The following is a 24024-nucleotide window of genomic DNA, read 5'->3' as shown; positions in this document are numbered from 1 at the left end:
GAGGTAGGGGCTTTAACTTGGGTTGTTGGAAGTTATAATGCAAGGACAAAGTGGCAGGCTGGTACTTCCTTTATGATGGATAAAGAACTAGGATGTTTCAGCATCCTAAGACGCAGAGGACTGCCCCATCAATAGTTTGCTTTCCTCTTTTCATGGCCCTGTCATCAGTACCTGGATGCTACCAATGGAAAAGAACTGTACTAAATGACTGGATCCTCAAGCCATACCTTCTTTCCCTTCCAAAGGAAAAATACAAGGAGCTATTGTGTTGTATCAATATCCATAAAGAAATGAGCAGCTATTAATAGGTGGGACCTAAAAAATCATATAGTCCAGTAGTTTACATTTTTTTTTCTTAGCAGAGAAATTGTACCTTCAAATGGCATCTGATACAGACATTCAAAAAGAAAAACTGAGGTGGTTTTGGTTGATTGGCAGTAGGGGCACAGACTCATCTCCTACTACCATCTCCTCATTTCCCAAACCTCCGGAGACACAAACACTTTGGTTTACATAAAAAGTTAAAAGCAGAACCGGAAAGGTTAAACAATTTATTCAATATCATACTACCAATTAGTAACAATGTCAGAAGCATAGCCCAGTTTCAAACGAAGTTAGCAGACTGGCAATTGGGCTATAGGAGCGGTGCCTCACTCTGATTCCTTGTAAGGTTATAGGACATGGTGGAAAGATGGCCTCTGAAGTCATGTTTGATTGGCATGCCAGTTCCATGTAACCTGAGGTTAAGTTACTTAGCCCCAGTGAGGCTCAGTGACCTCATCTATGAAATGGGGGAAGGAGAGAATTGTATCAGAAGATCCATCTGAGGTTTAAAGAATAACACACAAAGTTCCTAGCAGAGTATCTGTTATGTAATAACGACTGGGTAAAAATGTTCATGTCTGCTTACTTTTCTGATAAAGCAGAAAATGAAATCTTTATCTTTGCTTTGCAAACAGCATTTTAATTGTTTTATAATTCATATCTTAGGGATATATACAGACACAGATATACAGATATAGATACACACACATATCTCACTAGTCAACATTAACACAAGGAGGCAGAGAACTCAGGATTGAACCCCAAAATTAAGAAAAATATCTTTACTTATTTTGTCAGCCTATACCATAACTTAATACACAGCAAAACAAACGCAACGAGTGAAAAACTATCAGTTAACAAACAGCCAATTTAGAAACTTCCACATCAGTCTTTCAATTATTACATCTCTAATAACAATGATTTCTTTAAAAGTTTTTGAAAATTTTAGACATAAAAAAGCAACATTCAGGACCAGGTTTCATATATTATTTTACTGCATATTATATGCAAGCATTGCTATTTTTCAGGGGCCTACCAAAATGTCTATTTGAGAAGTTTTTGCTATGAAAATTCCAAATTTTTATTTCATAACATTATAATGAGCTTAAGATATAACAGGGAATATTTGCACACCACTGGAATTTTGATAAATCTTCAGATTAAATTAAGCAGAAAGAATATAAGCATATTAACTGACCTTCAAAACAAATCTGAAAGAAATCTGCTAGTAGGAAAATCAAATACCACTTGACAGTTTAAAATGCTACTAAAAAGTGTTACAGACTCAGTCCACCAGGGGGAAGTGTTGTCTAACTATTATTTAATAACAGACCTGAACTCAACAGGAATAAAACTGTATATTTTAAAATTTTCTAAGCTTTTGGTGGGAAAAAAAAAAATTCTTTGAAGCAAAACCTAGAAATCTGTCATTATACATCTGTAATTAGGTTAAAATGGTATCATAAAAGATGGACTACTTCTCACGTGTCTGGGAAGTGACCATACTTCTAGGTCCAGGGCTGCTTCAGTCTGGACCAGAACCCTCATCCTCACTGCTAGCCTGATGCTAGGGTTCAAAGAAGGTGGTGACCAGTGACAGCTGGGACCCTAATGCTTCATCACAAATTCCAAACCATTTCACGATGGCCATTGTATTAAATATCTACCCACTATACCCGTATAAACAACTTCATGTAGGAATAAGTACATCCAGAATTTTAACTTGAAAGCTACAGGTACTGTGCTGTCTCCAGTGACAAAAGCCCAAAGTGGGCTGCTGAAGGACAAGGTTGTAGAGTGCCCTCCTAGAGACACTTCAGGGAAACAACAACCATCTACCCTGAGTAATTTTAGCAGTCATATGATAATTAAAGGAAAAAATTGGGGGCTTAATCTAAACAACTTTATACATAGACACACACACACATAATTCTCTCCTATTTTATTGGATTCAATTACCTCCCATTTGCTAAGTGCCTCAGTCTTTATCTTACTGGACACATCTGTGGCAGGTCTCTGCAATTACTGCCTCCTTATTGAAATCCTCTCTCTCTTGTTTCCCAAATATCTTTCTGTTAATAATTACCCTATCTTCTCTCCCTCCCTCTCTCTCTCTCTCTCTCTCTGGCTGATCCTTCTAAATTTCTTTCAAATACTTCAGGTTTCAGACAAGCCCCCACAGACCCAGGCTCCAGGCCTGTCCCCATAAACTCAGCAGAAACCTTACAGGCCAGTAGACAGTGGCTTAATATATTTAAAGTGCTGAAACAAAAATTTAAATTAAAATTAAAAAAAAATATCAAAGAAGAATACTATACCCGCCAAGGCCGTCCTTCAGAAATGAAAAACAGGAAGATCTTTCCCATACAAACAAAAGGTAAAGCAGTTCATCACAACTAGACCTGTCTTACAAAACATACTAAAGGGAGCTCTCTTCAGGTTGAAACGAAAGGATGTTATCTAATAACATGAAAACATATAAAAGTATAAAACTCACTGTACAGGTAAAAAAAAATACAAAAATCCAGAAAATTCTAATATTGTAATGGTGGTGCATAAATCACTTTTAACTTTAGAATGAAGGTTAAAAGACAAAAGTATTAAAAATAATCATAGCTACGATAATCAATGGATACATGACCATATAAAAAATGTAAACTATGACATCAATAACATGTGGGAGGAGAAGTTAAGTTGTTATCAGCTTAAAATAGCCTGTTACAACTAAGAGATATTTTATGTAAGCCTCATAGTAACCACAAATAAAAAACCTGCAGTACACACTCAAAAGATAAAGAGAAAAGATTCAAAACACACCACTACAAAAAAAGAGCAAATCACAAAGGGAGACAATAGGAGATGAAGAATGTAACAAAGAAACTTTAAAAAGTCAGAAACAACAAAAAGAAATTGACAGTAGTAAGTCCTTAACTATCAATAATTACTTTAAATTGAAATGGATTACATCCTCTAATAAAAAGACAGAATGGATAAATGAATTAAGAAATCAATATCCAAGGATACGGTGCCTACAAGAGAATCACTTTAGCTTTAAGGACACACATACACAGAAAGTGAAGTGACAAAAAAGATATTCCATGCAAATGGAACCAAAAGAGAGTGGGGTAACTATATTTATATCAGACAAAATATACTTTAAGTCAAATACTGTAAAAAGAAACAAAGAAGGTCATTACATAATCAGAAAAAGGTCAATTCATCAAGAGCATGTAACAGTTATAAGTATATATGCACTCAATACTGAAGTACCTGATTACATAAAGCAAATATTAGCAGAGCAAACAGTGGACTTGAACTACACTACAGACCAAATGGATCTAACAACATCTGCATCCAACAACTGCAGAATATACATTCTTTTCAAGTATACATAGAACATTCTCCAAGACAGATCACAGGTTATGCCACAAAACAAGTGTTAACAAATTTAAGAAAATTAAAACCATATCAAGTATCTTTTCTGACTACAATGGTGTAAAACTAGAAATCAAAAACAGTAGGAATTTCAGAAAAATCACAAATACATAGAAATTAAAAAACATGGTCCTGAACAGCCAATGGATAAAAGAAGAAATTAAAAGGGAAATTTAAAATATTCTTGAGACAAACAAAAATGGACCACAACACAACAAAACTTATGGGATGCAGCAAAAACAAGCTCTAAGAAGAAAATCTATAGCAATAAATGTCTATATCAAAAAAGAAGGCAGGCCTCAAATAAACAACTTGAAGTTACACCTCAAGGTACTTAAAAAAGAAGAAACTAAGCCCAAAGGCAATAGAAGGAAGGAAATAAAGAAAGACCAGAGACAAAATATATGAAACAGAGACTACAAAAACAATAAAACTAAGAGATGGTTTTTTATAAAGATACATAATATTGACAAACCTTTACCCAGACTAAGAAAAAAGGAGAACAGCCTCAAATAAATGAATGAAAGAGAAGACATTAAGACTGATACCCCAGAAATACAAAGGAATATAAGACACTACTATGAATAATGATATGCCAACAAATTGGGATACAGCAAGTCCTCACTTAACATTGTAGATTAAGTTCTTGGAAACCGTGACTTTAAGCAAATATACAGCAGGTCATTTTGTTCAATGTCATTTTATTATAAGGTTAATGAGAATGTCATTGAATGTTATATACGTTGTTTCACTTAAACTCACAGTTTCCAAGAACCTATGGAGGATGTTAAGTGAGGACTTACTGTATCCATAAATCACAGCATGCCCCTGTGCCCTTCTTCTGTCTCCCCTCTTCCTCCTTCCTGCTCTCAGGAACGTGGCTAGAGCTCAAGCCACCCCATGAGAAGATGAGAAAATCTTGAAGGATGGCAGACCAAGTAGCCAGGACAATCCAGCACTGTGGAACCAACATATGAGCTCTGAATCATCTATCTGGACTTCTTTCACGGAAGAGAAAACTTTTCTCTTATTTAAGCCACTGTTGTGTGTGTGTACCTTCCTGACAAGGTACCCTGCCTCCAACCTCACTTCTCTACAGCTGCCATCCATCTCTGCACTGCTTCCGGACTGACTTCCTAAATCTCAAAGGTGATGAATCAATCCACTATTTTTTTTAAGAAATTAAAAAAAAAAAATACACACAGCATGCCTTAGCAATGGCATGTGAGACCATTCACAATCTGATTCCTGCCTGCCCCTAGTCCTCACTCATGGCTGCCCTGTTGACACCAGCTGCTTTAAATAAGCATGGTCTGCACAGCACCACAGCTTTATACATGCTTCTGCCACTGTCAAAATATCTTTCTTCCCAGCACGCATTCCAATGTATCTTCAAAAATTCTGCTCAGATAGTCACCTCTGCCAGGAAGCCTCCCCTCCAGTCTAACTGATCTGGACCTTCAAGAGACCCCCAAAGCCCCCATTCTTACTTCTGCTGTAGCAGGTATCACACTGTGTTAGAATCATCACATTACTTGTCTGTTTCCCCAGCCAGACTGCACAGACTGTATGCTTCACTTCGCCATCTCTAGCCTAGCAACTATAGGTATTCATTGCACGCTGAAAAAGTAAATACTTTCAGGAATGCCTTCCTTGTCTTGAAGGAAATTTTTGGCATCTGATATCTGACGTAAATGAAAACCCAGGCCTCTTGATTCTCGGCCCAAGCCTGTTTCCAGCACATCAGCATTTCCCCAACTGTGTTCCAATAACACCTGCTTAGGGGATGTTAATAATGTGAATAACGTGTGGGTTTCCAGCCATGCCACAGAGCTTTCAGTTCCACTAAGCTGCCAGACTCCCTCACCCTCCAAAGTCTCCCAGCCCACCCCCTTGGGCTCCTTCTACCTGGAAGGCATTCCACCTCAGCCTGCCCCCTTCCCTAGTTCCCACCCACCATTCACCCTTCAGACCCCAGTGCCAGCTCACACCTGGGAAGACCCCTCACTCTCCCAATCCTTTCAACAATCCTCTAACATTTGGCTGAAGAGTAACCTGAAACTCACTAGTCTCTATAATTTCCTTAATTTTCCTTTCTAAAGATAGAGGCTTTGTCTCTCAGATTTTTTAACACTTGCCCCTTTCTTCATGATTCTCAAAGAATACCTAGAGTGGATCTCTAACGTATCTGCAAATATGCTCAGCGCTTCAGGACATAATCTCTCAAGAGTTTAAATTCATGTAAAAGGAACCAAGTGGTCTCTTCTTGGGCTTACAGCTCCTTCTAGCAGTGTTTGTTCTACCCTTTCAATTGTGCTCCTTGATAGAGAAAACCCAACCGAGCAGGAGTTTCATATCTGTGCTTTATCTCAAAAATCTCTTAGCATTACCTCACATGCCCTTAGAAAGGAGTCTAACCTTTCCTTGTTCTCTTTCTTTTTTCAGACACCACACTTATTATACCTAACCTCACTGCTCGAAGTGCCATCCAAGAACTACCTGGATTTGAATCACCTGGGGAGCTCATTAAAGTACTGGATTTGAGTCAAATAGAATCAGAATTACTGCAGTGAGGTTCAAGAACCTGAATTTTTAACAAGCATTGAAAGCATCCAAGGTGTCAATAGTCTCTGCTTGCAAGGTAGGGCAGGGCAGGACTGGGGCAGCCAGAATCCCCAGGAACTGCCACCTGCAGCCTAAAGCAGCTGCCTTCATTCACCTCAGTGCACAATACAAAGAGCATTATTTTCTATGTGTGCTATGAAGTGAAAAAGGTTCACAGAGTTCCTAGAATTTCCTAGAGAACTTCTAAATTAGTATTTCCAGGAAAGGTTCACAATGATCATTTTCAAAACTTCCACAAGCCAATCCAGTGCGCACTGCTGGTTAAGAACCATCGCTCTAAAATAGCAATTCTCAACTCTTTAAGAGCAAAAATATCTTTTTATAAAAAATATTCTGCAATGCCTTTTTTATTATCCTGAAGTGAAATTCATAAACAATATAACTGCCTAAATATAAAATTCAAAACAATCAACATAATGTTCTAAATGTAATACAAAGGAGAAATAAAATTAAAATGATTTTCATCATATAAACACTCAGATTAATCAGATACTTGCTTGTACCTAAAGGTGGAATCACTCTAGCACTCTGAAAGCAAGCCTCGAGTGCAGACTGATACGGGTGTGTTGAACTGGGGACTCAACAGCATGATCAGTGCCTCCTGGGATGTGATGCTTTGAAATGGTGAATAGTTTTTAGTAAATTTCCAAAGAAAACAAAGTATAATCTTTTCTTGATTTACATGGTAGTTACAGTCCTAGAAAACTCACTGATATTTAAAACCATATAAAAATATTTTGTTCATATATCCTAAGTCCAGATAATTAGAAACATTTTTCCCCGACCTAAATGTCCAACAGGACATTCAAAGTCATGAAGCATGTGGAACAATTCTTTCCTGTGCAGTAAGATCCATGCCCTACAAGATGTCTAGCATGCCTGGCCCCTACCCTAAAGGCCAGTAGCCACCCATCCTTCCATCCCCAACCACTGTGATAATTAAAAATATCCCCACATAGTTCCAAAACTACTGCTTTAAAACAACCATTCAACCTCCATGATTCCACTTAAACATCTAATATTTTCAAAGCAAATATCTACATAAATTTTACCATGACAGAAACGGACAACTATCGCAGATATGAGAAACTTTCTTCATAAATTCTTGAAAAACTAATGCAAACTACCTTTTTTTACAATCAAATTGTGTGTCCCTATGGACATTATATTTTAATTTCAGAGATATCCTCTCAACATTGATATTCAACTAGCAGAGGCTCCTAAACAGTTCAGCTTTGAGTGTCAGTAAAATATATCAAACTATAGTTTAAATGTATTAAATGATTCCACAATGGATCCTCTGAGTAGTAAAATAGTTTATAAATGACTCAAGTAAATTACCTTTTAAAATACAGTGATTCCCAAGCCTGTGTGTGCATCACAATGATCACCTAGGGAGCCACTTAAAATTTGGAGATACCCGAGTCAGTCCCTGGCCCACAGATTCTATAATAATTGCATAGGCCTGGAGTGGGGAGGCCACAAGAACCTTTATTCTTTTTAAAAAGGTCTATAGGTGGTTCTCATGTTGGTAGGGGTAAATTTAGTTTTGTGGGTGCTGAAATCTACACAGTTTGGAAGGGGCTCTCCTTCAGAGAAAGAAGGAAAAATTGTTGGGTCTCCCATTAGCCTTTGAAAAGTCTCTGGATGATACCTGGAGTTGCAAAGTGTGACAGAATGAGAATCACAACTAGAAAACACGAGCAAAAATGTAAAGTCATACACTATGTGTGACTTCAAAGCAGAGACCTTAAATCCAATGACTACAGACTTCAGGAGGTAACATAAATGAGTAAGGCAGGCAAAGTATGAGACAACACAGGAGCGGGTGGTGACCAAGCACCTGTGTGATTAGATAGTTTTATTCAAGAACCAATGAAGGGAGAGTACTAAAAACATACTTTGTGAAGCAGTTCATATACCTGACAATAAAAAAAAAAAAAAGTTTTTTCAGGGATTCTGCAACATCTCAAAGACCTAAAACATCCTTACCAGCACTCAAAGAGTTCTAAAAGTCAATAAAAGACTGGCTCTCCAATATAAAACTTATTAACAGGAAAATCTTTTAAAATGAATCATCAGTGGCTAATGAGCAAAAGGTCTGACCTCAATTATACCTGGTGCAGCTAGTGTGTGCAGAGGAAAGCTCACAACTGTAATCGAGGTATTCTGAAAACACATGAAGAAGCCAAACCAAAGTGCTCTTCCTAGTCCCTCAATCTACACAGAAGACTTCTGTGACTACATGTGTACGGGGTTTTCCCCACACACTGAACAAGCCATCAATTCTGCAGCAGACACCAATTAGGTGCCCTCGAATTCAATTCCAACACTGTCCACCTGGAGACAGCATCAGATTCTACAGGTTGAGGGCTCAGTCCCCAAAACTGTCCCCACTTTGGATGCCAATCTAAAGCCTCAGTTGTTTCACCTATGATTCTGACCAACAGGCTATAAACCGGGGTTCCCATAACCAACTCCTTGAGTTCGATTAATTTGCTAGATTGTCTCATAGAACACAGGGAAACATGTTTACTGGTTTATTAAACAGGACATTACAAAAGACACCGATGAAGAGAGGCATAGGCAAGGCATGTGGGAAAGGGTTTGGAGCTCCCATACCCTTTGGGTGTGCCCACACGGAACCTCCACGTGTTCATCTAGCAGGAAGCTCCCTGAATCCTGTCCTTCTGAGGTTTTATGGAGGCTTCATTACTAGACATGATTAATTACATAAATCATTGACCACATGCGATCAACTTAAACTTTAGCCCTTCTCTCCTCACGGGAGGAGGGGGAGGTTGTTGCTTAAAGTACCAACCCTCTAATCCTGCCTTGGTCTTTCTGGTGACCAGCCCACATCCTGAAGCTACCTAGGGGCTGTGGGACTGCAGTCAACTCATTAGCATACGAAAGACATTTAGGGCTTTGAAGATTCCAACGATTTTAGGAGTTATATGCCAGGAAACTGGGAGGGAAGACCAAATACAATCAACATTTCAGTCAACAAAGACCATATATAGGACAATGGTCCCATAAGATTATAACAGTATTTTTACTGTACCTTTTCTATGCTTAGATACACAAATACACTGTGTTACAACTGCCTACAGAGTTCAGTATAGTTACATGCTGCACAGGTTTGTCGCCTGGGAGTAATAGGCTAGACCATACAGCGTAGGTGTGTAGTAGGCTATGTCATCCAGGTTTGTGTAAGTGCACTTTATGATGTTTGCGCGACAAAATCCTCTAACAACACATCTCTCAGAACATGACCCTGTCGTTAAGCAACACAGTATATATTTCACAATATCACAGATATGACATTCCATTGCTGTTTACAAAGATAATCTGATCCCACTCTCAAAAAAGTCAAATCCTGCCCTTCAGTTTTTCAATTGCTGCTTTAAAAAAATACAATAATGAAAACCAGTCTGAAAAGAATGGATCTCCTAAGCAAAATAAAATTGTTGTACTGAGTAGATAGCAGGAATAAGCTTTTCAACATGCTCTCCAGGTTGATTTTTGCAATACTGCTCAGCTATCTCAGTATATAAAACACCAAGTAGTGCCAATGAGGTAGTTAAAGCTACCAGTATACAGCTCATTCTGCAGATATATGGGCTAATGTGGAAAAGATGGATGTTCTGACTTACTATACGGAAACCCTAGCCAAAGAAAGAATTCCCAGTCGTTTCCTGGCCCACTTTGCCAAGCCCAGACAGACCACTAAAAACTCCTGCCTATTAAGCAGAGGCTGTGATATGGCTAAAATAATGGAGAACATATGGTCAATTTAATAAGGGCCAAGGAATGGTGAGCAAGTCTAACATACGCTTGTGTATTATACCATAAAGTCATTTTTCTACTTTTCATAATTGATGGGGAAGAGGCTGGGGAGTGGACAGGAGGAAGCAAACTAAATAAAATGTGCCAAAGATAGATGATTTCCTAAAGGACTAGCCATAAAATTATAAACCAACTTGAATCTGTGGTGGAGACAAGAAAATAACTCAACAGAAAATCTTAGACTTAGTGGATTTGTCACTTGTTCCTTTGCATATCTGTGGTTTTCTATGCCAGCCCACATTTTTGCTACAGCAGCGACGCCTACATTTCCTGGGTCCTGCAGCCAGATGCAAAGATTAGAACAGGGGCAAGAACAAGGTTAGGCTACAATGCTACTATTTTTGTATCTTGCTCTCGAGGAATTCTGTGTGTATGGAGAGGTGTCCAAGCAAATCAGTAAGATGCTCTACATTCACCCAACACATTCTATCAATCACCAAGAATTATTCAGCTTCTGCATACCATAAAGAAAAAATAACTCAAAATGGATCACAGACCTAAATGTAAGAATTAGAACAATAAAACTTACAAGAAAATATGGAGTAAATCTTCTTGACCTTGGCTTAGGCAATGGTTTCTTATATATGACACCAAAATTATAAGCAACAAAATAAGAAACTGATAAATTGAACTTCATCAAAATTAAAAACTAGAGTGACTATGAGTGGGTACAGTCTTTTCTTTTTGGGGGGACGAAAATGTTCTAAAGTTGACTGTGGTGATGAACGCACAATGCTGTGGACATACGAAAACCCACTGAATTTTATACTTTAAATGGGTGAATTGTTTGGTATATAAACTATATCTCAATTAAGCCATTAAAAAAAAAAAAGGATTATTCAGGCTTCCCAGTCACTATGGCAGACAGGGACACAAGTTTGTTTCCTCTTCTCTAAGATCTTTGAAAATGGCAACAACAAATATCAAAAGAAAATAAATTCATAATGATGCTGAGAAAAAGAGAAGTACAGCCACAGACAAAATAAAGCAGAAGTCACAACCCAAAACAAACCCAGAAGGCCATAGTTATCCTAACAGTAAAGCCACAAAGAAGCTAAAACCCCAGAGTTGGCAGATATCCATACCTGGAATGGGAAGTAGAACAGATGTCACCATGATTAACTGCAAATTATCTACAGAACAGCTTCTGTGTTGGCTCTCTCCCACCCTGCTCTCCCACCCAGAGGCTTGCCTGCATCAAGGCACTTAGCGTAGGTATAATCCCACCCGCCCCTGTGCCAGTCCACACACCCCACCCCACAGAAATACATCCCAGTCCTCCTCTGTATAAAGGGAAGATGCCGGGCAGGGACACATAATCCATACATCCAGAGAAACTCCAGCGATCTCTGTTCAGGAACTTGGTCTTTCACTCATGCATATGAATGGGAAAACAAACTCCAAAAAACAGTGGCTTTTAAGAGAAGTCCTAATAATTTAATAAAACAGAACTGACTCTGGATGAAGCAGAAATTCAGGAAACAGAAGGTAATCTTAGAAAAAAAAATCTAATTGATTCTCTGGGGAGATTCAAATTAATATATCCATAAAAGACCTGACAGCAATGAAAACTGAGCGATTAGAGAATGGGAAAGAGCTCTTAAAATTATAAATATAACTATCAAAATAAAAATTTTGTTAGAAAGAATGGAATATGATATTTTAAAATAGGAAAGAAAAATTAAGAGACATAGAAGATTAATCCAACCCAAGAGAACCAACATCCAGCTCACAGGAATTTCAGAAGACCATTAAAAAAGTAGAGGAGAATAATACAAAAATAATAAACACTTGCAGAACTAAGGAAAGATATGACTGAAACAGCTCCACATGCGCCAAGCAAGGAGAACAAGACTCACACCACTTGAAATGTGAGCAGGCGGGGGAAGGACAGCCTGGAGAGGTGTCCAGAGAGAAAGAGCTTATAATTCCTAAAGGAGCAAACATCAGGGTCACATTAGCACCAACGGATGCTAAAAGAAAATGAGGCAATGGCTTCAAAGTTCTGAGAGGAAATGATCTGAACCTAGAGCTCAATTCAATGAAGTATAAAAACAAAATTTTCAGACACACAAAGCTTTAGGAATTTTACCAATCCCAGAACTTTCCAAAAGTACTACTAAAGGAGATACTTTAACCGCCCCCCCCAAAAAGGGAGGGGGCAATCAAAATTGAGAAATTGAGGCATGGAATCTAAGAAGCAATATATCTAATCAAGAACATAATGAAAAATTTTGCTCAAGTCTAAGGAGAACAGCTGTATAAAGGCCTAGAAAACTTTTGGCACAAATTGGAACAAATTGTCAGAAGATTCTGAGATGAATGTCTTCAAGATGAAAATGAATTCCCCATTAAATAATAGTTCATCCTAGTGATAAAGTGAAGCCATAGCAACCCATCAGTAAATTATAGCAATATGCTGTTCCCCACCCAGCTCTCCTCTTGGTTCTGATTAGCTGTCTCATCCCTTGAGCAGCAGACATTAGGGACATGGCTCTGTTTCTCTCCACTTTGGGTCCAACCAACTGTGTGGATTGTGCATTTTGTAAATGTTGGTGCTGCGTGTGAAATTTTTAAAGTCAACCTGCAGTGAAAGCACGGAAGACAAAGAGAACAAAGAGAGCAGAATGCCAATGCCATGAGCCTTGTCAAAGTGAAGGTAAGGTAGACAGAGCATCAGCACGGAAAGCAAGGCAGGAGGGACGTGCAGGGCTCTGCAGCCTCATTTTCCCGTGAGAGTGTCATGAGATGACTGCTTATGATTGGCTTAAGAAATATTGTTTCAAATATTAATATTTAAAACCATAAATATAACCAAGTTAAAAAAACACTACAAATAAAAATGTAACTGTTGGGATGGGGATGTAGATAGAATAGGTGGGCCAAATTCCTCATTTTTTACATTAGGGAATTAAGAGATAAAGTATATTACCTATGAGGCAACTACCAGAAAATCTTAAAAAGCAAAAAACAAAAAGGGCAAGGAAAAAGAAAGAGTAAAAGAAAAAAGCATTAGCCAAAAGTCATTGCCACAGGCAAGCAGAACTGGGGGTAGAAAGTGGCCTGAGGTCTTCACTGAGGAGGGAGGAGTCAGGGCTCCTGGGCAGGTGCAAAGAAACAGGTGCACAGAGGCCAAGGCACCAACAGCAGACGCCTAAGAGGGGGATGGAGAGTGTGGCAAAAAGGTGATTCTTGCTCCCATTCTGCCGTGTATACTTCATTGAAAGCTGTATTTCTTAGATTATACACACATATTATTTTGGTAATAAAAACATTAAAATTTGTATTACTGTTTTAAAATAAAATAACATGAATTTATTTATTTAAAAATAACAACACAACAAATTAATGCCTACCTCTGGGGGAGTAAAAGCTAATCAGTCCATTTCCCCTATCCAATCTGCTACTGTTTTGTTTAAGATAATGATTACCCGCTGCTGCAGAGGGCGTGGGGGATTAGCATCCACATGTGCGGAAAAGGATCTGAATTAAAAGCACCTTTCTGTTAAGCAATTTGCTAAACAGGAATCTTTGTTTTGTTCAGATCTAAAAACCACCCCAAGACCTAGAATGATGCCTGGGACAGAGTAAGCACTCACGTGTTTACTGAATAATGAAAAAATGTGTGTGTGCTTTGGGTATGGAGCATACAAACAGAAAAAGATGAGAAGTGAATTCCACCAAAACGAGAACATAATTGCTTGGAACTATGGATGCTCTTCCCACCCCAACCTTTTCACTTTTCTACAGATAACATTTGATAAGCAGGAAAAAAAAAAAGGGATCAAAAAAATTTCATCAGTCTCTACTTTAAATGTCAAGTATAAATCCAACAATGTACACTTAACTCATCCATTGGCTTTTTTAAAAATTTCACTAACTATATATATTTTATAAAATATATATTTATATATTTTTAATAAAATATTTATAAAATATTACCTTTTAAATTATGTAAATGACTTCAAAGGACTTATAAAACATTAGCCTTGGACTGATAACAGTCTTAACAATGTAGAACTGTACCGTTGTATTCCCCCTTTCTTTTTCATTCTTTAGTTCTACAATTTGGATTTAAATTTTCAATCGTGTTCTTCATATGACATTAACATTATAATCTTCACCCAAACAACCTTTTAACAATGACAATCTGAAAAGGCAATAACGAAATCAAAACATGATTCTGGGCCAAGAACTTGTGGTCTATGTTCTTTAATTTTGTTTCTTTCCTCTCAGACACTTTGTTGTTTTGTTGTTCCTAAGATCAAATCTCGAAGGTCTCCTCATTTAAAAGTGCCTCCAGTGTACACTGTATACTAAATCAAGGCCAATTAAGGTTAAAGAAGGGATTATGAATTTTGAAATGCGCCATGCAAAGTCTACCACTTGAATTATTCATTTCCTCATTTCAGTTGCCTACTTTTTCAAAACAGCATAAACTCAGACCTCTAATTTGACATTTTGTGTTGGGTGTCCCACAAGGGACTTATATCTAGTTTCTCAACTAGACATAAGTCAAACTGTTGAGAAGCTCTGATCTAGTTAATTTTGCTGAAAAGAAACACATTACACTGCAAGGAGCCATGTTCTATACATGATTCACTCTACCTTTAAAAACAAAAAAGGTAATTTTTTTAAAAAACTGACTTGAATGCTTTTTTAAAATCACATTCTTCAGAATCTATTTATATCTATGTCCAGCAAGCACCTTACCTATTCATATTTATGACCATAAATCATCACAAAGGCAAACTTTGCTTATATGGTACAATTCAGAATGAGTTCTAACTACAGAGAACTAACATTTCTATAAAATTTTAGTACTGCTGCTATCTGGAAAATTAGCCAGAGGCTCCCAAGTGGCCAAGTTCTCACTACACAAGCACTATAGAACCTTAAATTGTAACACATTTCCCTTGGCTTCCCCTTTGGCCCCCACCCAACTCTTGCCTTTTAATGATGGGCCCTGAACAGTTCAGGGGAAAGCAGGAGGGAGGCAATGTGAAAACAGTTCTCTTCCTTCTTCCTGCAGTAATCAGGAACTTACTCCACAGAAGAGTCCCTGAAGGCCTCCCTCAGAGCCTACTTATTCTGATCGTAGATGCTAGTCTAACAACACGGCCATTTATAGCAAGTATCTCAAGGGGGTGAGATCAGATGACTTCTAAGTCTTTCTAATCCAAGAGTCTGTTTTTCCATGGGAGCAGGCAGCATAAAATATCAAACACATGATTCAGAACCAAGAAACCTAGATGATGGTCTCAAACCTGCCAAAGAGTTTGGGCAAGTTAATTTATTCTCTTAAGTCTTCAGTTTCCTCATGCATAAAATGCAAAGTATTTCTAATATTTCTTCCAACATAAATATTCTGCTAGTTTGATTATATCAGCTGGTTCCCTAACACCTAAACACTGATGGGGACCGTGTGCCAAGCACTGAGTTGTGTACTTACTTGATGTACACTACAGCTCGATACTACCATTATTCCTATTTTACAGATGAAGAAACTGAGGGAAGTGAGTAACTTGTCCACAGGCACCCATCGTACGTGGGTCCCGGCCATGCTCTGCTGCCACCACTAGCACTTTGCATTCAGTAAACTGGAAGGAACAGGAGGCTGCTTCATCCGGACTGCAGACGGCAGAAAGGAGTAATTACTGATAGTCTACAAGTTTCAAAAACACACGCAAACTCCAAAAGGCAAGTTTAGGACCGTTTATGAAGTTCTACAATTCCCCAAACAACTCAGTAACCTCTGAGGGCATCTCTCTACCTCATTACATCAAATAACCCCCAATTACTGGCAAACTGTGCCCAGTAAGAGGACTGCATTAAGCAGAGACTCTTCCCTTAAAAACCAGATAGACTGGATTTTTAACCACATTCTAAAGCTTCTAAACTATGTGCCCTTAGGCATGTTCTTTAATATCTCAGAAGCTCATTTTCCTCTCCTACTTATCTCAAACAGTTTATAAATCAATAGAGAATGTAGGAGTGAGATTTTGTAAACTGCCAAGAGTTAATACAAGAAGTTGACTCCCCGTCTTAACCTCCTGTAGGCCCTTTCACCTTCCCACACACTTCCATAGGTCACTTGTTCTCCCTAGAAGTTGAGGAACAAAGTCGTCTTCTTCAAAGACTTCCTCAACATTTCTTCCTTCTGGATTTTGACCAAAAAAGAGAAGGAGATTGACCGGCTGGCCCTGGCCATTTAGTGCTGCTATGAATTCTTCAAAGAATGTCACTTCTGCCATACTGTACTCCATCAGACTAGTTTGGAAAAGCCACACTGATCATCTAAGCACAGCAACACAAAGAGGTGTGCTGAGTGGAACATCTAGGGGACACTGCCACCCCACCCCTAATGACTGTAGGCCTGGTTAGCCCCAGATTAAATCACCCACCTTTGGGGACTTGCTGCCTCCTCACTAAAGTCACAGCACAACTGATAACACACATACCCCTTTTAGCCCAGAGCCTCTTAACAGTTAGCAACTCCTGCTCTTGCCCTTAAAAAGCTCCTGAAAGCTGGGACAGCTCCCAGAAAGGAGGAAGGAACAGAGAAACCAGACAAGCATGGTTACCTCTTTCCTTTCACTGTACTGATGAACAGATCATGAGAATTCCAGATCTTAATTCCCAACCTAAGGGGTCTTCCCTCTGACCACGTGTTCTCCCATACCCTGCCAATACCCTGAGCTCTTGTCACTGATTCAAAAGCCCTGTCCTAAGCAACTAAGATTGGAAATAATCTTGAATTGTCTTCCCTAGAAGCTCCCACTGACAACCCATGTTAAATTCCAGCTAAGAGGCAAAGTCTAATCCATCTCTCCCTATAGCAGTGATGCTTTCCTTGGATCTAACTGGGGATCATAAATCAAGTGACCGTGCCTGACCTGGCCATACCATTACTAGGCTACCACACCTGAAGTGCTACTACCTGTGCATTTCTGGGGATGTATTCAAAAGTCACTTTCAGCACTTCCATTCCTCCAACGGACTATTTCTGGAACAATTATTTCAAGTCACTATATCAAGAAAGAGTATGGTAGTTGCAGAACAGATTAATAGCTAATAGAGAAACAGTAAAGAATCTGTTGACAGTTTCTGGTACTTATTTAACTCACTTTTTAAAAATCTATATTGGAAGAGGCATGTCTATCAATCAAATTCAAATGGAAACACTGTCCTATTCTCTCCACTTTCTTTCCCTACGTTTTTCTGAGTTTGGGCAGTGTGTTTGATGACAGATGAATGTTCTATGTAAAGGAACTTCAAGAACACTTTTGAAATGGTAAAAATGTACATAATTTCTTCGTGAAGATACAAAGGATACCTTCCAAAATCAATATAAACATGCATTTTAACACCCCTCCTGCAGGAAGCAACAGGTTCCACTGCTCCTGCAACTTCCACATCAACCCCTCTTGATTTGTCTATTTAAAATAGCACTTCAGTCACTTCCTCTCTACCTTCACCGGGATAAGATGGAAACTCTTAACCCTGTCTTAGAAGGCCTTACATGATATGACCTCTTTCTAAATAGTAATCTCTCTGAACTTAGCTCTCGCTGATAATGTCTGCAAACCAACCAGGCTGCCACTACAGCCTTGCTCATACCATTCCCTCAGTTTGAAATGCTCTCCCCCAAAACTCTACTAACCAGAATTCTAGCCATCCTTTAAGACCAAGTTCAACTTCCACCTCCTCCACAAAGTCATTTACCAGCCCAGCTAAAAGTGGTCATTCCCTCCATACACGCTAGTCATTTGGAGACACGCTGTTTCTCCTTGACCAAAGAATAAGCAACAGGCAAGAACCATGTCTTCTACTTCTTTGTGCCATCACAGTGCCCAACACAAGTGACCACACATAAGAAATGCTCATTAAATATATTTGTTCAGTAAATGCATGCACACTTTAACACCTGCAAAATAACATCATACCAGGAAAAAATACCACCAAAATAACATCATACCAGGAAAAAATACCACCAACCATTTCAACAAGGCAAATAAGAAATAGAAGGTTTAAAAAGTCATTTTGGTTTGATCAAGTATGCTATTTAATATATTTGAGCTGATAACACAGGGAAAAGTATTCAACACCCATGACATGAGTAAAGAAGAACCACGTTCACCTACCTATAAGGCAGTAGACTGTGTAGCCATTTGATACTATCTCTACACAACGAAGTAAAAATTAGTTTTATTGAAATAAAAAAAAAGCTTTATCAGCACAAAATCACAATGTAGCCTTCAAAGTTACGGCTATGGTAAAGAGTTGTAAGCAGTCTTAGGGTGACTATAATCAGTACCTCCTGTTTGGGAAGTAGTGAATCCATGATTAGGAATCTCAAGCCTTAAGCCCAGAATATTTAGGTATTTATGATACATGATAAGTGATGTAAATGACTACACTACATAATAAGTATAAGAGATATATTATGGAACATATTCCCCTCTAAATTGGGGCATTGTGGTAAGAGTCAAATGACTTTTTACAATAATTTGGCTGTTTTATAATGCATCTAAGAGTCTCCAACTATTTATATATCCAATGAACATTCATTTTTAAGCTAAAAGAAATTATTACATGGCGGTGTATACATTGCCTTCTTGGTAACCCCAAATATTGTGGAGTTATTATATAATCCCACCTAACACACAAGTCAAAAACATACAGTTAGTATTTGACTTTTTCAACTGAGCAACAGCTATATTAGTTCAGAGTCCTTGTCCTCCCAAAACATATCAGTGTCAGATAACCACAGAGTTGAGGAAGGTCAGCTTCAAAGGTCAGGAATATGGTGATGATGACACCAATCACCATCGTTGCCACAAATAATAGCAGCAAACACTTTTACAGCACTATTATGTACCAAGCATGACTACGATCTTTACATATGTCAACTTATTAATCCTCAAAAGAATTCTGAGACATAGGCACTATGATCCCATTTTACAGATGAGAAAACAGGCACAAATAGGTTGGATAACTTATGCAAGGCTACATAGCTCGTAAGTTCCAAGGCCAGGATTCGAATTCAGGAAGCCACACGCAGTAGCCCTTTCCTATCTAATTCTTAAGATATCCTAATATCCCCTTTATCATTGGTCTTCCACAGATACAGTTAAATGTTTTGAGGCTCTATAAAGCTATTCGTATTTTGATCTTGTGTCTCCCTATAGAAAATGCCTTCAAAAATGTATTATCCCAATAGGTTGAGAGCATAAGTTTTGCTATTAAGGCAGACTTGGGTTAAAGTCCTGGCTCTGCTGTGAGACAAGATTACTTCAGATTCCTCATCTGGAAAATGGGGATAGTAGTACCAATTTATAGGGTTATTGTCAGGATTAAATGAAATACTGCCTGCAAAGCACTTAGCATAGTGCCTGGCACAGTAAGTAATCTAGTAAGGTAGTTAGTGTTATTACTGTTATTAGTACTAGTGATTATTCTATCTGTTCTAAATTTACCTGTTTCAAATTGAAGGGTGTTGATTCTAATTCCAGAACACTAGAATTTGATAACTAGATTAGACCAACATTAAAAAGCATTAGAAATAAACCAGAGCTATAATAATCCCCAAGGTTAAGAACACAGTGTCTGAAAATCATTGTGGAAATGTTTCCTAATAATATATGTTGGTAGCTAAAAGTGAGCACCAAAAATAAATTAGTTAATATATACAGTAATGGTAAATGTAGAAAACTCCTATGAGAATAAGTTAATTCTTGCAATTTCAAATATCAGAGTTTGAGAATACCTTAAACCAAGAACATAACTTGAAATTACCAAGAACAGGCAGCAAGGACCACATCCAATATTTCTGAATTCTACATCTTGGAAAGATTGTTTTGATGAATAACTAGAGCAAACAGGTTTCACAAAGGTAAGAAGGAAGTGATGCAGGTGGAGAAAAAGTGCTCAGAAATGACAGCACTTCATGTCTTCTACCTGAAGGAGGGGAGTCGGGAAACACTTACTAGTATCTGGAGTTTTCTCTTCAGGTCTGCCAAATAAAAATTCATATTTGGCCTTGGCAACACTCTGGGAATGTGCAGATGCATTGTTAACCCAAACAAATGTCTCTGCCTGCAAAATTAGAACAAAACAAAGACATCATTAAAATACATCATAAAAAGACATCATAAAACAAATTATCCAACAGGGGAATGGTTAAGCAATTATGACATAAGTCCTTGATGGGATGCTATATAACCACATTGAAAATGAAACATGAAAAATATAACACGGAAAAAATCAGAATATAAAAATATCACTGCATGATTACAACTATAGAACAATATATACATATGTATAAACATTTATAGGAAAATAAGAAAAAAAAGCTTAGTTTGATTTGGAGGCAGAATTATGGTGGATTTTTTAAAAATTAAGTTTATGTTACTTTTCTGCAATTAGAAAACTATTTAATATTTTTAAATGCATCATTTTCCAAGTGATTATCATTACCTGCAGTTCATAACAAGATTACTTCTTTGTGTGGGTTCTGTTAGAGGATGCCAACAAAAAAAAGTAACCTGTCCCCAAAAGAGATCACATTGTTATATAATCAGGAACCCCCTTCAGCCAAATAAGGGCATGGGACAGAACTGCCAGGCATCCCATTTATACTGATTATCCTAAATTTAAGCAACTGTCCCAATGTCCTCTGTGATTCTGAAAAGTTCCTTACTTGAAAGAAAAACTACAAAGGTGACAGTGACAGTGGTACACATGATGATTCTGAATTTCTAAGACCTTGTTCCTGGCTTCTATAGGCAATTGTCAAAAATCAGCAGTGCCTCTCTTCTCTGGCCTAGGGCTAATTAAAATTAAGTAACAGGAAAGAAATTTCAAAACACAAAGAAATTTGACTTAGACCAGTCAGGGAGTCCTTCTTCTGCCTCTTTACGGTGAACTCAAACAGTAACCAGGAGGATCCAGTCGTTACCCACTGGTCTGTACCCACTGATTATGAGACATCTTCTTTTCTCATCTCTGAACAGCGACTGACCATTAACAGCGACTGACCATGAAAGCTTTTATCAGCAACCAAGTAACTAGTTCAAAGAGGAAAATTTTATGACTTGTATTATATCCTTTGGAGCAGAAATGATTGACAGTAATGAGAAGACCCAATCATAACTCCATTACCCCACCACAGACAGGTTCAGTGGGCGGGCCCTGCTTTGTTCTTCAATGCCAACATCAAAGAGCTAGCTTGCACAATTTTTAGATAGCAATTTCTTAAAATAGTTCTACGATCACTTAATGTTCACAAGGTGTAAAATTTATCTTTCTGAAAAAGGTGTATAATCCGCCTGGTGTTATATGCTTAAGAATCACAGGTTGTTAATTATCCTTTTCCCCAATAGAGAGGAAATGCTCATTTTTTGTTATATCTGGGAAGCTTCAGGCTGGTAAAGAGGAACTCAGCTCCCAGAGTAGGTGCCCTAATTTAGGTAGGGTGGGTAGGGAACTCTCTGAGGACCCTGCAGAGATGAGAGGCTGGGGAAGGACAGTGATACCCAACCAAGCAGAGGGAGGGCCATACGCACGGCCTTCAGACATGGAAGGACCAGCCTGCTCAGATAACTGAGAGGCCAAAGCAGCCACAGAAGAGGGGGTGAACAGGCAAGTCAGAGACTCACAGGGAGGAGGGAGGGCCAAATACACAGGATGTGTAGCTCAAGAAAAGGACATAGCACTTTGATCAGTTTGATGGGAAGCCGCGGAAGGGTTTTATGGGACAAAGCGATTCGTTTACACTTTTAAAAGATCATATGGTTGTTATATGGAAAATGGATTGATTGGAGTGAGACAAGAGGGAGCAGAGACACCAGTGAGGAGTCCAGACAAGAGTGTGACAGCTCAGATGAGGGTTGATGGCAATGGAAATAAGTGAAAGTAGCAGAATTAAAAATGTATTTTGTAGGGAGACTCTACATAATTTTCTGATAAACTGGATTTAAAGAATGAGGGAAAGAGAGCAATCAAGGACAATTATAATGGATAACATTAACCACCTACTCTGTCCAGGCACTGTTATAATGTAATTCATAGCCATTTCACAGGTGGAAAAAAGGAGGCAATCAGAATAAAACAAAACTGGTTCCTTTCAGTGAAGGATACTATTTAGATCCGACACCTGAACGTTAGATATGCTCATTGCTATTGGGGTACAGCTACTTGCAGGCTAGCTCAGGGGACAGACCTAGGGAATATTAATCAGACAGACAGACACATACACACACAGTCACTGTGGTAGACTGAATAAAGCCCCACCACAAGATGTCAACTTCTAATTTCTGAAACCTGTGAACACCACCTTATATGGCATAGCCTTTTATGATGTGATTAAGTTAAATTTTTTGACATGGGAGCACTACCCTGGATTATCTAAGTGTATTGTAAATGTGATCACATGTATGCTCATAAAAAGGAAGAAAAGGGAGATTTGAGGCAGAAGCATAGAAAAGATGCTATAGCCCTTGGCTTTGAAGACGGAGGGAGCAGCTGTGAGCCAAGGAATGCAGCTGTAGAGGCTGGAAATGGCAAGGAAACAGAATACCCTCTGGAGTCTCCAGAGGAACCACCGTCCTGCCAGCACCTTGATTTTAGCCCTTAGACTCCTTTCGGACTTCTGGCCTCCAGAACTGTAAGAGAATAAATTTCTGTTTTTTTAAGCCACCAAGTTTGTGGTACTTTGTTACAGCAGCCGTAAGAAACTAATACAGACACACAGAGAAATCACACTCATATTTTTCCCATACATGTACTTCTGTTGCTTTCAAGTGCACATGAGCCATCAATGAGATAATCACAGGACTAACGTAACTTGTTATCCCACCTATACTGATCCTTGTTAGTGTAGTTCATCCAAATACACTTTGCTCTTCCACTATAATTAAGAAAGCTTTATTGCTGAGAAACAAAGAACACTATCCTTTTCTTCAGCTTACCTGGCAATAAAGAGGAAGACTCAAATCCTAGCACGTGCAGCATTATTTCCTTTAAAAATATATTTGACATATGCCTGCACATAAACAAGTGGGAAAAACACTGGCACTTGGGCAGAAGGGGATGCCCATGTATTCCCTACAACCAGCCCCTATTCCCTTGACAGACTGACTGGACAGATGTTATAAAAGTCAATAACAACATCAGCAATGTTGGGACAGAAAGCCACTTAAGAGCAGAGAAGCCAAAAACAGCCAGGAGACAAATGGGGTAACTGAAAAGCCAAATCTTTAATTTCTGAAGGCTGGAAACACCATTGAAACCTAAGGGCAAAGCAGGAAATGGGCCACAGACTAAGGAGAAGACCTCAGCGAAAAGCAAGTGTGGCCCGTTACCTACTCATTATCCAGCCCTGCTGCCAGCCCGTTTTTAACTGTGTGAGCACAGGAGACAGAGCTGAATCCAGGGCCTTTTTAAAAGCCTCTGAAGGTCCATTCTCATTTTCCCACCAGCTGCTGCCTGTTCACTCTGCCCATTTCCTGAACCCACACGCCCCTGGGACTAGGGTAAGTGGGGTTCTGCTGCTCCTGCAGGTATGGAGTCAGGGCAGGCAGCCTAAGCAGGGGTGACAGAGTGGCCCAGAGTAGAGCTACAGAGTCCCCAGCTGGCTTCCATCAGCACTCATGTCAGGTCAGAGGAAAAGGACATGAAAGCACGCCTTTCACAGACTTGAACGAGTCTTCCTTTGATAACCTTTACCTTGGACCTATTTTAGTTGTCTCCTAACCAAATGGGAAGATTATATCCCCTTCTAGGAAGTGT

The 24024-nt window shown here is 38.7% G+C and overlaps 1 protein-coding gene across 3 annotated transcripts in view; it reads right to left on the bottom strand.

The window, feature by feature from the left end:
• PSD3 (pleckstrin and Sec7 domain containing 3) overlaps positions 1-24024 on the bottom strand; it is a 435489-nt gene that overhangs the window by 300474 nt on the left and 110991 nt on the right. For all 3 annotated transcript variants that reach the window (XM_069484900.1, XM_069484898.1, XM_069484899.1), the window contains exon 2: positions 20223-20331. In XM_069484900.1, the coding sequence (XP_069341001.1) occupies positions 20223-20331 (109 nt within the window). The remainder of the gene's footprint in view (positions 1-20222; positions 20332-24024) is intronic.

Source organism: Eulemur rufifrons, chromosome 12 (genome assembly GCF_041146395.1).
Source record: "Eulemur rufifrons isolate Redbay chromosome 12, OSU_ERuf_1, whole genome shotgun sequence".
NCBI lineage: Eukaryota > Metazoa > Chordata > Mammalia > Primates > Lemuridae > Eulemur > Eulemur rufifrons.
Note: the sequence above shows the minus strand (reverse complement) of the source record. Positions and strands in the feature narration are given on the sequence as shown.